The sequence below is a fragment of the Phyllobates terribilis genome, unplaced genomic scaffold (assembly GCF_046119375.1).
Source record: "Phyllobates terribilis strain yellow unplaced genomic scaffold, ASM4611937v1 Scaffold_7__3_contigs__length_470593459, whole genome shotgun sequence".
NCBI classification, from domain to species: domain Eukaryota; kingdom Metazoa; phylum Chordata; class Amphibia; order Anura; family Dendrobatidae; genus Phyllobates; species Phyllobates terribilis.
Genome location: NW_027362767.1, coordinates 114943577 through 114959578, shown reverse-complemented (window position 1 = coordinate 114959578; position 16002 = coordinate 114943577). Strand labels below are relative to the sequence as shown.

Here is a 16002-nt window from a genome sequence, read left to right as displayed (position 1 = left end):
CCAGCTCCTGGCTTCTCAGGAACAAATCCTCTGTTATTGCATCCTCTCTGTTATTGCGTCCTCTCTGTTATGGCGTCCTCTCTGTTATGGCGTCCTCTCTGTTATGGCGTCCTCTCTGTTATGGCGTCCTCTCTGTTATGGCGTCCTCTCTGTTATTGCGTCCTCTCTGTTATTGCGTCCTCTCTGTTATTGCGTCCTCTCTGTTATGGCGTCCTCTCTGTTATGGCGTCCTCTCTGTTATGGCGTCCTCTCTGTTATGGCGTCCTCTCTGTTATGGCGTCCTCTCTGTTATGGCGTCCTCTCTGTTATGGCGTCCTCTCTGTTATGGCGTCCTCTCTGTTATTGCGTCCTCTCTGTTATGGCGTCCTCTCTGTTATGGCGTCCTCTCTGTTATGGCGTCCTCTCTGTTATGGCGTCCTCTCTGTTATGGCGTCCTCTCTGTTATGGCGTCCTCTCTGTTATGGCGTCCTCTCTGTTATGGCGTCCTCTCTGTTATGGCGTCCTCTCTGTTATGGCGTCCTCTCTGTTATGGCGTCCTCTCTGTTATGGCGTCCTCTCTGTTATGGCGTCCTCTCTGTTATGGCGTCCTCTCTGTTATGGCGTCCTCTCTGTTATGGCGTCCTCTCTGTTATGGCGTCCTCTCTGTTATGGCGTCCTCTCTGTTATGGCGTCCTCTCTGTTATGGCGTCCTCTCTGTTATGGCGTCCTCTCTGTTATGGCGTCCTCTCTGTTATGGCGTCCTCTCTGTTATGGCGTCCTCTCTGTTATGGCGTCCTCTCTGTTATGGCGTCCTCTCTGTTATGGCGTCCTCTCTGTTATGGCGTCCTCTCTGTTATGGCGTCCTCTCTGTTATGGCGTCCTCTCTGTTATGGCGTCCTCTCTGTTATGGCGTCCTCTCTGTTATGGCGTCCTCTCTGTTATAGCATCCTCTCTCTTTTTGCATCCTGCCAGCAGTTCTGTGACTGGAATGGAGCTTCTACTGTGAGGGATGATGTCATGGACAGGGACAGAGCGTTCTTCAGCACTGTGTAGAGCAGGGGTCTCAAACTCAGCTGGGCATATGGGCCGCACACGGAAAAACATTTAATTTGGGGGGCCGCATTATTTACATGACAAAGTGACATTTTTAGTGATACCATTTTATTTTCTATACACCTTTTGAACTGGTCCTCATCTTGCAGACATGGTCTCCCCTCCAGGTCCCCCATATTGCAGACATGGTCTCCCCTCCAGGTCCCCCATATTGCAGACATGGTCTCCCCTCCAGGTCCCCCATATTGCAGACATGATCTCCCCTCCGGGTCCCCCATATTGCAGACATGGTCTCCCCTCCGGGTCCCCCATATTGCAGACATGGTCTCCCCTCCGGGTCCCCCATATTGCAGACATGGTCTCCCCTCCAGGTCCCCCATATTGCAGACATGGTCTCCCCCCAAGGCCCCCATATTGCAGACATGGTCTCCCCTCCAGGTCCAGCATATTGCAGACATGGTCTCCCCTCCAGGTCCAGCATATTGCAGACATGGTCTCCCCTCCAAGGCCCCCATATTGCAGACATGGTCTCCCCTCCAGGTCCCCCATATTGCAGACATGGTCTCCCCTCCAGGTCCAGCATATTGCAGACATGGTCTCCCCTCCAGGTCCAGCATATTGCAGACATGGTCTCCCCTCCAAGGCCCCCATATTGCAGACATGGTCTCCCTTCCAGGTCTCCCATATTGCAGACATGGTCTCCCATCCAGGTCCCCCATATTGCAGACATGGTCTCCCATCCAGGTCCCCCATATTGCAGACATGGTCTCCCCTCCAGGTCCCCCATATTGCAGACATGGTCTCCCCTCCGGGTCCCCCATATTGCAGACATGGTCTCCCCTCCGGGTCCCCCATATTGCAGACATGGTCTCCCCTCCGGGTCCCCCATATTGCAGACATGGTCTCCCCTCCGGGTCCCCCATATTGCAGACATGGTCTCCCCTCCGGGTCCCCCATATTGCAGTCATGGTCTCCCCTCCAGGGCCCCCATATTTCAGACATGGTCTCCCCTCCAGGTCCAGCATATTGCAGACATGGTCTCCCCTCCAGATCCAGCATATTGCAGACATGGTCTCCCCTCCAAGGCCCCCATATTGCAGACATGGTCTCCCCTCCAAGGCCCCCATTGCAGACATGGTCTCCCATCCAGGTCCCCCATATTGCAGACATGGTCTCCCATCCAGGTCCCCCATATTGCAGACATGGTCTCCCCTCCAGGTCCCCCATATTGCAGACATGGTCTCCCTTCCAGGTCCCCCATATTGCAGACATGGTCTCCCTTCCAGGTCCCCCATATTGCAGACATGGTCTCCCCTCCAGGTTCCCCATATTGCAGACATGGTCTCCCCTCCAGGTCTCCCATATTGCAGACATGATCTCCCCTCCAGGTCCAGCATATTGCAGACATGGTCTCCCCTCCAGGTCCCCCATATTGCAGACATGGTCTCCCCTCCGGGTCCCCCATATTGCAGACATGGTCTCCCCTCCGGGTCCCCCATATTGCAGACATGGTCTCCCCTCCAGGTCCCCCATATTGCAGACATGGTCTCCCCTCCAAGGCCCCCATATTGCAGACATGGTCTCCCCTCCAGTTCCAGCATATTGCAGACATGGTCTCCCCTCCAGGTCCAGCATATTGCAGACATGGTCTCCCCTCCAGGTCCCCCATATTGCAGACATGGTCTCCCCTCCAAGGCCCCCATATTGCAGACATGGTCTCCCCTCCAGGTCCCCCATATTGCAGACATGGTCTCCCCTCCAGGTCCAGCATATTGCAGACATGGTCTCCCCTCCAGGTCCAGCATATTGCAGACATGGTCTCCCCTCCAAGGCCCCCATATTGCAGACATGGTCTCCCATCCAGGTCCCCCATATTGCAGACATGGTCTCCCTTCCAGGTCCCCCATATTGCAGACATGGTCTCCCATCCAGGTCCCCCATATTGCAGACATGGTCTCCCCTCCAGGTCCCCCATATTGCAGACATGGTCTCCCCTCCAGGTCCCCCATATTGCAGACATGGTCTCCCCTCCAGGTCCCCCATATTGCAGACATGGTCCCCCATATTGCAGACATGGTCCCCCATCCAGGTCGCCCATATTGCAGACATGGTCTTCATATTGCAGACATGGTCCCCCATCCTGGTCCTAATGTTGCAGACATGTCCCCCATCCAGGTCCCCATGTTGCAGACATGTCCCGTCCCCCCCCATACTGTGCACAGGGTCCCCGTTCCCCTATACTGCGCTCAGGGTCCCTCCCCCCCCCATACAGCGCTCAGGGTCCCCGTCCCCCCATACTGTACTGAGGGTCCCCCTCCCTCACCATACTGCTCTCAGGGTCCCCGTCCCCCCATACTGCGCTCAGGGTCCCCATCCCCCCATACTGCGCTCAGGGTCCCCGTCCCCTGATACTGCACACAGTGCCCCCCCCCCATGCTGAGCACTGGTCTCCTGTGCTGTATCACACGACAGAGGGAAAAAAAAAAAAAGATTCTCACCTGTCCTCTGTTCCCTCGGCGTCCTTTCTGCACCTGTGGCCCGCAGGCACAGACCCCGTAACAATCGCGGCTCTCTCCAGCAGCTGCTGACATCAGCGCTGTAATGCAGTGTATTGCCGTGCAGAGACCGGCTCTCTGCACAGCAATACCAGTGTCAGCAGCCGGCCAATCAGAGGCCAGCAGCTGACATCTGCGCATGGCAGTGACGTCATACACCGCTGCGCTGGGACGCAGAGGTCAGCTGCTGGCTGACACTGGTATTGCTGTGCAGAGAGTCGGTCTCTGCGCGGCAATACACTGAACTGAAGCGCTGATGGCGGCTGCTGGAGAGAGCCGCGATAGTTACGGGGTCTGTGCCTGCGGGCCGCAAGAAGCAGCCGGAGGGCCGCGTGTTTGAGACCCCTGCTTTAGAGGGTGCAATATATTGGGAGACATGAAACATATCAGGTGGATGCAGGTTAAGGCTCTAGTCTCGAGGGTCTCAGGAAAGTCCATTAAATGTAGCCCTACTGTCATGTTACTCGGAGACAAGCCAGTGGAATTTCCAATAAAACTTTTCGTCTAATACATTTTATTACCATGGCAGCCAGAATTCATATAGCATCACAATGGAAATCTACAGCTTTGTCAATAAATATTGTTAAAGATAGAATAAATACAATAATGCTATATGAAAGAATTGATGCTACCAAAACGGACTTTCTAGAAACTTTTTTGAATACATGGACTCCATGGATGGACTCACAACATGATCAGAACGTAAGTCAGGCTATAATTATATCTCCATGACAATGCTAACTTTAGCGATTGATCTTTCCTATATACTTACCAATTTATTTAGATTAAGGAATAATTGATTGGTAATGCTATATTTATCCTCTATTCTTGTCTCCTATTCTTTTTTTCGATCCCTCCCCTTAGAATGTGTTAATCTTCTGTTTTATAATAAACCTCACAAAAAATATTCATATTTTATGTACAAGAATATATCTTGACCCCCTGCGTGGGGATTATGTTTTGCTCATTGGCAACTATGTTTATTAAAGTTAAAATTAATAAAACACTTTTGAAACTAAAATATATATATATATATTTATGTAAAAGGAATCCAAAATGAATTCATTCTGAAGAGTTAGCCTGCGCATCCTGCCTTTGGTAAAATAAGCCACATTCATAGCCATAGAGATGGTTTAGCACCATCTATAGAGCATGTTGATGTTGCACTATGCAGGGGCATTATGGCATCAAGGCCATTTTAATTGTCCCAGTAGGACGGCTCTAGATATTCTAAATGTTCTTCAGTACTCCAGCAATCACAATGGCTGATGAGTTCTGCTGCTTTGTGTCCCGGGACATTGTTGTTATTGATGTCCATCTCTTCCATGATGGATCACTCATTTCTTTACTCTTCGGTACCTGCTTTGCTCCTAACTTCTTCTCATTTCTGGTTCTGTCCATCTTCCAGAAGAAGTGCATCTGCAGGGCCATTCTGGTACCATGAGTGGTATTCAACAATTGACTTTGTAATTTCCCATCACATTACAAAATTGATGGTAATTTTGATCCGTGCAGATAACCACAGTGACCTACATGTAAATGGCCAGCTTCTGTGGAATCACCCGCTCCTTGTCCTGCTGCAGGTCTTAGGGGTCAGGTCTTCATTTCCCTTTATCCGACTTGCAGGAAGATGTTATGATCCAGCACAGATGGTTTGAGTTGTCTTTATGTCGTTCCAGCCATAGTTCTTACCCTTTGGACTTTATACGGGCATTTTGAAGGTCTGGTTCTTTTCCCTTAGACAGATGGTGACACCTTCTCTGGAGATCTTTAAAGACAAACTCTAAGGAAAAGAAGAAAATACATTTATTATTAGGAATCATTGAACTGTGGCATCTCTGTCATCATCTATTTTATATAAGCAATTGAATTTTTCAATGTAACAAATCTTTAACTGAAACAGTTTTGGTGCTTATAAGACCTTCACACGTCATTTACTCACCTGGAAATCGGTATAATTTGTAAGTTGGTGCATTACCAGGCCGACTAATCCTGTCCACTCAGCTATCATGCCGGTCATATAGAAGATCTGCAGAAGATAGAGAACGTTATTACCGGACTATACTCACCAATGCATCTGTCTGGCATGGAATGAGATGGAAGGATGACTTGTACACCGAGAGTTTATCATTTACTTTTACACAGGACACTAGTGAATTATGCAAAATGGTGAAACGTGAAATAAACTTACCGTCATACAGAGGCCATTGCATAGCTGGAAGAAGATGGCGCACAGATTTACAGCAACTGGAAGGACGTGTTAAGAAAAGTACCAGAATGTTGTTATTAGTGTTTCCTATAATCATGACTGACCAATGAAATAATGGTCACAATGGAGCACACCTTACACACCTAAACACACTGAATTATTTAGAAAAGGATACATATAAGCAATGACAGAATTGTCATCAAAGTTGCTGCCAGTCTAAAGTGGCAGATGCACCGGCTGCTGAAGGATCTCTTGTACAGGTACACAGATTGACATAAGTTGTACATGGCAAGAAGAAAAAAAGGCATTCCTGCACCGATCCTGTGGGCTGTAGGGTTGGTTTTCACCTACGAAAAGAAATATGAGTGTCATTAATAAGGTCATCTTGGAGATGTGAGAATACATAAGAGCAAGGTCCGCCCCACTGTAATATACTGGACTCCAGGTAGTCACCATAGTATGTGTTATACTGAGCCTGAGGTCCTGAGTATTACTGGAGACTTTATATAAAACCTAATAACTAACCGAATATACAGCATTAACCGCGGTCCCAATGCACACGATCCATCCAACGATGAGAAGGCTTTTCTGGCAGATGATATACCGCTTCTCCGATGGCTCAGACTGAATAATCATGAACCTATACTGGATGTAAGCGATGCCAGCTCCTGAAATACACAAAGCAAGTTATCAACCAGATATTTCTATACCACTGCTGTAGAAAACCTGATCTTAAGAATGCACCATGATTGTTAGAGGTTTAAAAATATTTAGATTTGAGAGTGATACCTTTTAATGGCTAACTGAAAAGATGGTAACAGATTGCAAGCTTTCCAGACTACTCAGGTTTCTTCATCAGGCATAGTATAACACAGAATCGGAAGAGTCACATATTTATACACGAAAAAAGAATAGATCTACCTGTGGCCAAACATTTTTGTATCCCTGATCACAGCATCAAGGACATGAAATTACTGGTATTAAAAGGTAACTTAAAATTTCAGAGTGACAGAAAACTTTGGGAATATAAACTCATGACAACCTTTGACACCTTCAGAGCAGGAATGAATGTGTTGCCTGGATTTATGGCATTCTACATCAACTAAGGAATGTGGTCCTCAGACCTGTGGGGTCATCACAACCCTGGACCAGACCTCAATCACAGGATAATAAAACTTTCACACTCGTTATCTATAAACTAGTCCAATATTTATGGCCACAACTGTGTTTATCTCTCTCCAATAGTAATAACTCTGCTTTATGTCACTTGTCTCATCTATTACATTATTTCTGTGTCCTGCTGTGTATAAATATGTGACTCTTCAGATTTTGTGTTTTACTATGCCTCATGAAGAAACCTGAGTAGTCTGGAAAGCTTGCAATTTGTTACCATCTTTTCAGTTAGCCATTAAAAGGTATCAACCACTGAGGACTCTCAAATCTAAATATTTTTCTATCTACTGGCTAACACGGTACAAAAATATATTTTTCCTGTTAGAGGTTTAGAGATTTAAAGGAGTTATCTGGGACTTTAATAGACTATCCTTATATCAAATTGATGGATTATAAAAGTTAATAATTATTTAAGGGAGTCCACAGAACTTTCATGGCTGATCGGGCACAGATCCTTAGTTTTGATGGGGGTTGTGCCTGGTATTACAGCTGTGTCTAATATACTTTACTGGGACTGAGCTGCCAAAACCGTCAGTACCAGTAATTACCACTGGCAAAAGAACGAAAAGACCCCTTAAATCAGTTAAACAGCGGAGTATCAGACCCAGAAGCCCACCTATCTGATATTAATGGGTTATCAATCTTCTAGTCCCAGAGTACCCCTTTAATGTCACCTCTGAGCACAGAATTGTGGAGCTTTTCATGATGATTTATTCCTACAGGATGCAGCATTTACTTACCAAGAATGGAATTAACCATGAAAATGACTGTGTAGATCACAGATTCTGGGTATTGTTTTCCCGTATCACTGCAAAAGATAAGGAAAATATTAAGAATAATTAGAACACAAGTGGAGTAATTGTCATGTATAATTGTCCTAAATTATATGTTTTGATCAGACACAAATTGAAGCCAAGGGTACATGAGAGGAAAGTTATCAGACTGAATGCAGTAAAAACATCAGATGATCAAGTCTCCTGGAGGAGACTGAAGTTTTAAAAAATATAAAAATGTAAAAAAAACATAAAAATTCAAATTATTTCCATTTTCCCTTATTAAAAAAGGTTATTAAGAAAATAAACATATTTTGTTTTGTGCGTCCGTAAAAGTCAAATCTTTCAAAATATGAAATTAATGAAACTGATCGGTAAATACCACAAAGAGAAAAAAAATTCAAACACCAGAAATAGATCAAAAATATCAATTGAAGGCCTCATACAGCATAATCAGTGGGAAATTTCTAAAGTCATGGATCTCAACAATTAGCGACACAAACGGGGAAAATGTTTGCAACACTAAAATAATAAAGAAATTGGACAAGGTCATTTTTACCACACAATGAATGCTGTAAAAACAAAGCAAAAAACTACAAAAACGCTTTTTCCCGCAGTATCAGTACACTTGAATTTTTTTTCTGTATTCTTTTACATTATATAGTAAAGTTAATGGCGTCATTCACAAATACGATTCATCCGGCTATAAACAATCCCTCATATGGCTGAAGGGGTTAATAATGTACTAATTATAATGCAATAAGAACATTCCAGGAAATAATAATAATATAATTAGAACATTCCATGACTTAATACAAAAATAATATAAAATGATACTACAGAACTATTTCCCAGTACCCTCTTACCTGATGTAAGGATATTTATTGTGCCCTGAGATTATAGTCAGGGCAGCTAGGACACAGAGGCCCAATAGCGTCCATAAGATCCACAAGATGGGCAATAATGCCAAACCCCGGATCTCCATGATGGAAGATGATTAGCCAAGCGAAAGCTTCTACTCTCTCTCTCTCTCTCTCTCTCTCTCTCTCTCTCTCTCTCTCTCTCTCTATCTCTCTCTCTCTCTCTCTCTATCTCTCTCTCCGTCTGTCTCTTTCTCTGTATACACAGATAAGAAGGCTGAGGTAGTATCAGCCAGAGGTTTAATAGGCTTAGAACTTGATGATGTCACAAGGCTTCTGTGATGTCATGGGTGATCACCTCATTGTTGCATCATCACTCAGGCAGCCTGGATCTGATTGCTGCTTGGTATTGTAGATTTTTTCACAATTTACATATTCTATGAGTATATCCAGCACATTGTAGTGTAATAACTCCTATTATTCTATTAATTTACAAGATTACATACTACCACCAGATATGTATTGAGAGGATGTTACAAGTTTCCCAACAAGAGTGCAGCTCCAGTATCCGGCGCCTTCACAGACACTTTCTGCTCTTTAAAACCCTTCTTTAAATCTACTCGGCCCAAATTCATCATTTGCGGTTTTTCACTTTCCTTTTATGTTCTGGGATATTAGTTGCCATTTTTTGTGCCAAATTCACACTCGATTCATTAATTTGGCGCAAAGTAAAAAAGTTCAAGTAATTTAAAGGGATAGCGCCCCCTTACTACAGCCATCATTTAAAGGGATAGCACCTACTTAGTATAAGCCTCATTTAAAGGGATAATGCCCACTTAGTAAAAGTATAGCATCAACCTAGAATAAACATCACTTAAAGGGATAGTGCTCACCTAGTATAATCATCATTTAACTTAGTGACCTTATAGTATAACCATCATTTAAAGTGATAGCACCTGCTTAGTAGTTATTTGAAGAAATCGTGCCTACTTAAAATGAACCTTACATACGATGCATGTTGCCCAATCTGTAGGCAGCATGTATCAGGCATTGTCTGTGCAACATCAGCCAGATATGTTTTACTCTGAAACGCTATGAGGTCACAAGCTGTCTATGGATTGAGCAACATGTATCAGGTGTCACGTTTACTTTAATATAAACATCATTTAATGGGATAGCACTAGTGATGAGCGAGCACTAAAATGCTCATTGCTCGAGTCGAGCAACGAGCCCAATGTAAGTCTATAGGAAACTCGAGCATTTTTCTGGCAGCACTCCTGGCGGTCTGCAAAGGGCCTAAAAATTGCCCAAATCGATGGGAACAGTGCTCAAATGACATGGGGACAGCATGGGGAAGACTTCTGGAAGCATCTCTGACTCCCAGGTCACTGCTGTGAACAATGTTGTCAGAGGTATTACGCCACTTTTACGGACTCACAATAAAACATACGAAAACTAAATCAAAATGGATTCTCCTGGAAAAAGATGTTAAGCAACATCCTTTGCAGGGTAATGACTTGTATGTAACGGGTCCGGGAGATGGAACCTCTGAGCTGCAATACAAAGGGGAAGTCCTTGTAAGGAAGCGTGTGGCTCCCGGGGAAGGCAAGCAGGTAGTCACGGCAAGTGACGGGGACTGTCTCTGGGTAGACGAGCAGGTAGTCACAGCAAGTGACGGGGACAGTCTCTGGGTAGACAGGCAGGTGGTCACGGCAAGTGACGGGGACAGTCTCTGGGTAGACAGGCAGGTGGTCACAGCAAGTGACGGGGACAGTCTCTGGGTAGACAGGCAGGAGGTCACGGCAAGTGACGGCAGGATCTCCAGGCAGGTTGGCAGAAAGCAAGCAGGTGCTTCCAGGAGAGCGGGCAGACAGACGAGGCGGATACCTGACAGGTAACTGGCAGGCGCTCCCAGGTGAGCGGGCTGACGGAGACAGCAGGTAACAGGCAGGTAACTGGTGGATGCTCCCAGGTTAGCGGTCTGACAGACGAGGCAGGTGACAGGTAGGTAACTGGTGGACGCTCCCAGGTGAGCGGTCTGACAGACTAGGCAGGTAACTGGCGTGTAACAGGCTGGCAGGCAGGACGAGAAGTCAGGCTAGCAGCGGGACCTGAGGGCTGAAGCACAGGAAGACACAGTGCAAACAACTTTGCTCGGGCGCCTCCATTTTGGAGGAGGTGCCTTATATATGGGAGATCCTCCGGCAATTGGCCGGGGACTCCTTAGGACGGCGCGCGCGGCCCCTTTAAGAGAGAGGGAGTGCGCGCGCGCCCTAAGCACAGTGCCTGGGAAGCAGCGCGTGCTGCCAGCAGCGCGGGAGGAGGACGCCGAGCACGAAGCAGAGAGGTGACGAGAACGGCGTCTCTGCCTAGCAGGGGGCAGAGACGCCAATGCTACAGTGCCCCCCCTTTAGGCCCCCCCTTTTTTAGGCCAGAGAGACATTTATCAAGGATGAGCGGGGCATGGATGTTCTCCCGGGGCTCCCATGTTCTCTCCTCAGGACCAAACCCCTTCCAATCCACTAGAAAAAGGTCTTTCCTCTTACCTTCTTGATGGCCAGAATGCTCTCTACCTCAAACTCATCTTCAGCGGAGACCGGAGCAGGAGGCGTACCTGTAGACTTGGAAAAAGAGTTAAGTACCACGGGTTTGAGGAGAGATACATGGAAGGCGTTGGGGATCCGCAAGTTGGCCAGGAGTTTCAATTTATAGGCCACCGGGTTGATTTGCTTGATAACTTCCAGTGAGCTGATGAACCGGGGCCCTAACTTGTAGGAAGGAATCTTGAGCCGGACATATTTGAACGAGAGCCAGACTTTATCTCCAGGACGGAATTGGGGCGGATCCAGACGTCTTTTGTCAGCTTGTTTCTTCATCCGCTCGGAGGACTGAAGTGCGGATCTGGTACTCTCCCAAATGGAGGAGAATTTGCTAACAAGAGACTCCGCGGCCGGGTTGTCCACGGAGGTGGAGACAGGAAACGGGATCCGGGGATTTTGACCGTAGACTGTAAAAAACTGGGATTTGGAAAAGGATTCACTCTCGTGATTATTATAGGAGAATTCGGCCCATGGTAAAAAATGCACCCAGTCGGAATGATGGGCATTAACAAAGTGCCGGAGGTAACTGGTTTGGTTGATCCGCTCTACTTGACCATTGGACTGTGGGTGATAAGCAGAAGAGAAGTCCAAGGTGACCCCCAGCAATTTACACGTGGCTCTCCAGAAGCGAGAGGTGAACTGAACCCCTCGATTGGACACGATGTGGAGAGGAAGACCATGGAGACGGAAAATATGATGAATAAAGTCCTTAACCAACTCAGATGCCGACGGAAGACCCGGCAGGGGAATGAAGTGAGCCATCTTAGAGAAGCGGTCAGCGACCACCCAAATGACCGTACATCCAGCAGAGACAGGGAGATCCGTTATAAAGTCCATGGCTATATGCTGCCACGGGGCAGCAGGTACGGGAAGAGGCAGAAGGCGGCCGGCTGGCAGATGTCTAGGAACCTTGTTGCGAGCGCAGGACGCACAGGCCGAGACAAAGTCTATTACCTCCTTGCGCAGGGTAGGCCACCAGTAATGCTGGGTAATAAGCTGGAGGGTCTTCTTCTGGCCAGCATGGCCGGCTATCTTAGACGAATGTCCCCAGTGCAGAACCTTCTCACGATCAGGTACTGTCACGAACGTCTTACCGGGTGGAAGACGATTCAGATCTACGGGGGCCACCTGCATTACCTTGGCGGGGTCGATGATGTGCTTTGGCTCCTCCTCAAGATCGGAGGACAGAAAGGATCGGGACAAGGCATTGGCTTTGATATTTTTGTCTGCCGGGTGGAAATGAAGAATGAAATCAAAGCGGGCGAAGAACAAGGACCATCGGGCCTGGCGCGGGTTAAGTCTTTGGGCACTCTGGAGGTAAGCCAAGTTTTTGTGGTCCGTATAAATTATTACCGGATGAAGAGCCCCCTCGAGCAAGTAACGCCACTCCTCCAGTGCCAACTTAACGGCTAACAATTCTCGGTCTCCTATAGAATAATTGCGCTCAGACGAGGAGAAGAGTTTGGAGAAGAAGCCGCAGGTTACCATTCTCCCGGATGACGACTTTTGGGTGAGTACCGCTCCGGCTCCGGAGGAGGAAGCATCTACTTCTAAGAAGAATTGTTTGTTGCAGTCCGGACGGTGCAGCACAGAAGCGGAGGAGAAAGCTTGTTTCAAAGAAAGGAAGGCCTCCTCTGCCTCAGGCGGCCATTCTTTGGGACTAGCGCCCTTACAGGTGAGAGCAGAGATAGGGGCAGTCCTGGAAGAGAAGTGCGGAATGAAGAGGCGGTAGTAGTTGGCGAAGCCCAGGAACCGCTGAATAGCCTTCAACCCCTCCGGTCGGGGCCACTTCAGGATGGCAGAAAGTTTCTCAGGATCCATTCGTAGGCCGGTCTGGGAGATGACGTAGCCCAGAAATGGAAGCGAGGTCTGCTCAAAGAGGCACTTGTCAAATTTTGGGTAGAGGTGGTTTTGCCTGAGCCTGAGCAGGACTTGACGAACGTCCCTCTGGTGTGTGGGAAGATCCGGAGAGAAGATCAAGATGTCGTCCAGGTACACCACCACGCAGGAGTAGAGAAGGTCCCGGAAGATGTCATTGACCAACTCTTGAAAGACGGCAGGAGCATTACAGAGGCCGAAGGGCATTACGAGGTATTCATAGTGGCCGTCCCGGGTGTTGAATGCCGTCTTCCATTCATCCCCCTGACGGATACGGACCAGGTTATACGCCCCACGGAGATCCAGCTTGGTGAAGATTCTGGCACCCCTCAGACGGTCAAATAATTCAGGAATGAGCGGAAGGGGGTATTTATTCTTCACTGTGATCCGGTTAAGACCTCTATAGTCAATACAGGGACGGAGTGAACCATCTTTTTTTTTTTAACGAAGAAGAAGCCTGCTCCCGCCGGGGAGGTAGATTTCCGGATAAATCCCCGGGCCAGATTTTCCTCGATGTATTCAGACATGGCCCGGGTCTCGGCAGCGGACAACGGGTAAATACGCCCACGGGGTGGAGTAGCGCCGGGTACCAGGTCGATTGGGCAATTTTATTGTCTATGAGGGGGTAATGTCTCTGCTTCTTTCTTGTTGAAAACATCAGCATAAGACTAATAAGGGACCGGTAGGACGGGTAGATTGGCTGGAGAAGGAGAGGGACGAGCAGGACGAACAGGAACTAAACAAGTCTTATGGCAGTCCTGCCCCCAGCGTAGAACTTCTCCGGTCTGCCAATTCAGCACAGGTGCATGTCTCTGGAGCCAAGGTAGGCCTAACAAAAGGGCGAGAGAGAGTCCCGGTAGAACATGGAAGAAGATGCTCTCCGAGTGCAGCATTCCCACCTGCAGCGTTATGGGTTCGGTGATGAGTTGGATGGGTTGCGGTAAGAAACCCCCATCCACGGATGTGATAGATAAGGGTTCAGCCAGAGGTTTAGTGGGAATGCGGTATTTCTCTACCAGGGACTGAGAAATGAGATTTCTGGCAGCTCCAGAATCAAGTTGAGCTAGTTCAAAGTAACGGTTCTCCCCGCAGATGATAGAGACCGACAGCATCAGAGATGGAGAGGGTTTACTCTTGTCTAGGACGACCTCTCTGAGCGATCCTAGACACAGGCGTTTCCCGGCCTCTCTGGGCAGGCACGGATCTGGTGCTCCTTACTGCCACAGTAGAAACAGCTCCCCTCGGCACGGCGTGACTCTTGACGGGTTTTGACCATCTTGGTCTGGTTGACCTGCATGGGCTCTGGCGAGTGCGCCCGGGGAGTTACAGATGAAGAGACGGGTCTCTGGAAAGTAGGAGCAAGGCGGGGAAACTTCCTCTCACGGGTGACCTCTTTGGTACGCTCCTGGAACCGGATGTCAATCCGGGTGGCAAGTGTCACCAAGTTATCCAGGGTGGTTGGAATGTCCCGACCGGCAAGTTCATCCTTAATCCGGCCGGATAGGCCCTCCCAGAAGACGGACACCAGGGCCTCGTTATCCCAGGCAAGCTCGGAAGCAAGGGTACGGAACTGTATGGCATATTGGCCCACGGTGAGACAACCTTTTCGGAGGCGTAGCAGAGAGGAGGCAGAAGAGGTCTTTCGTCCTGGTTCGTCGAAGACTTTCCGGAAAGCCGTGAGAAAGGCTAGCAAGTTGGACACCAAGGGGTCTCCTCTCTCCCATAGAGGATTTAGCCAGGCCAGTGCCTCCCCAGTGAGATGGGACATGATGAAGGCCACCTTGGCTCGGTCGGTGGTGAACTGGTGTGCCAAAAGTTCGAAGTGCAGGGTGCACTGGTTAATGAAGCCCCCAGCCAGGCCGGGGTCTCCACCAAAACAAAGCAGGGCGGAAAGGCGGGGACCATGAAGGGATGCCATGGTATTGATGGGCAGCGACGCTGCCGGGGTAGTAGTTGTGCGAGTGGAAGCAGCTCCCGATGAGGCAGTCAGTGTGTCCAGGCGGGAGTTAACACTACGCAGGTGACTCAGGATGGACTCCTGTTGGGACCTCTGACCGGATAGTTCATGGCATAGGTCCGAGAGTGAGGGAGCTTGGGTGCCACCGGGTTCCATGGCCCGAGCAAACTGTAACGGGTCCCTGAGGTGGAACCTCTGATCTGCAATACAAAGGGGAAGTCCTTATAAGGAAGGCAAGCAGGTAGTCACGGCAAGTGACGGGGACAGTCTCTGGGTAGACGGGCAGGTGGTCACGGCAAGTGACGGGGACAGTCTCTGGGTAGACAGGCAGGTGGTCACGGCAAGTGACGGGGACAGTCTCTGGGTAGACAGGCAGGTGGTCACGGCAAGTGACGGGGACAGTCTCTGGGTAGACAGGCAGGAGGTCACGGCAAGTGACGGCAGGATCTCCAGGCAGGCTGGCAGAAAGCAAGCAGGTGCTCCCAGGAGAGCGAGCAGACAGACGAGGCGGATACCTGACAGGTAACTGGCGGGCGCTCCCAGGTGAGCGGGCTGACAGACGAGGCAGGTGAAAGGTAGGTAACTGGTGGACGCTCCCAGGTGAGCGGTCTGACAGACTAGGCAGGTAACAGGCAGGTAACTGGCGGATAACAGGCTGGCAGGCAGGACGAGAAGTCAGGCTAGCAGCAGGACCTGAGGGCTGAAGCACAGGAAGACACAGTGCAAACAACTTTGCTCGGGCACCTCCATTTTGGAGGAGGTGCCTTATATATGGGAGATCCTCCGGCAATTGGCTGGGGACTCCTTAGGATGGCGCGCGCGTCCCCTTTAAGAGAGAGGGAGCGCGCGTGCCCTAAGCACAGTGCCTGCCAGCAGCGCGGGAGGAGGATTCCGAGCACGGAGCAGAGAGGTGAGAGGAACGGTGTCTCTGCCTAACAGGGGGCAGAGACGCCGATGCTACACTG

General features: G+C 48.8%; 1 protein-coding gene across 1 annotated transcript; it reads right to left on the bottom strand.

Moving 5' to 3' along the window:
* Positions 1-5289: 5289 nt before the first annotated feature.
* On the bottom strand, positions 5290-8727 carry LOC141155390 (DNA damage-regulated autophagy modulator protein 1-like). Its single transcript, XM_073642258.1, has 7 exons — positions 8609-8727; positions 7710-7777; positions 6322-6464; positions 5972-6143; positions 5779-5834; positions 5530-5616; positions 5290-5370 (listed from the first exon to the last, which is right to left on the bottom strand). Exons 1-7 carry the CDS (start codon positions 8725-8727, stop codon positions 5290-5292), a joined length of 726 nt encoding a protein of 241 aa, XP_073498359.1.
* Between the last annotated feature and the right edge of the window lie 7275 nt (positions 8728-16002).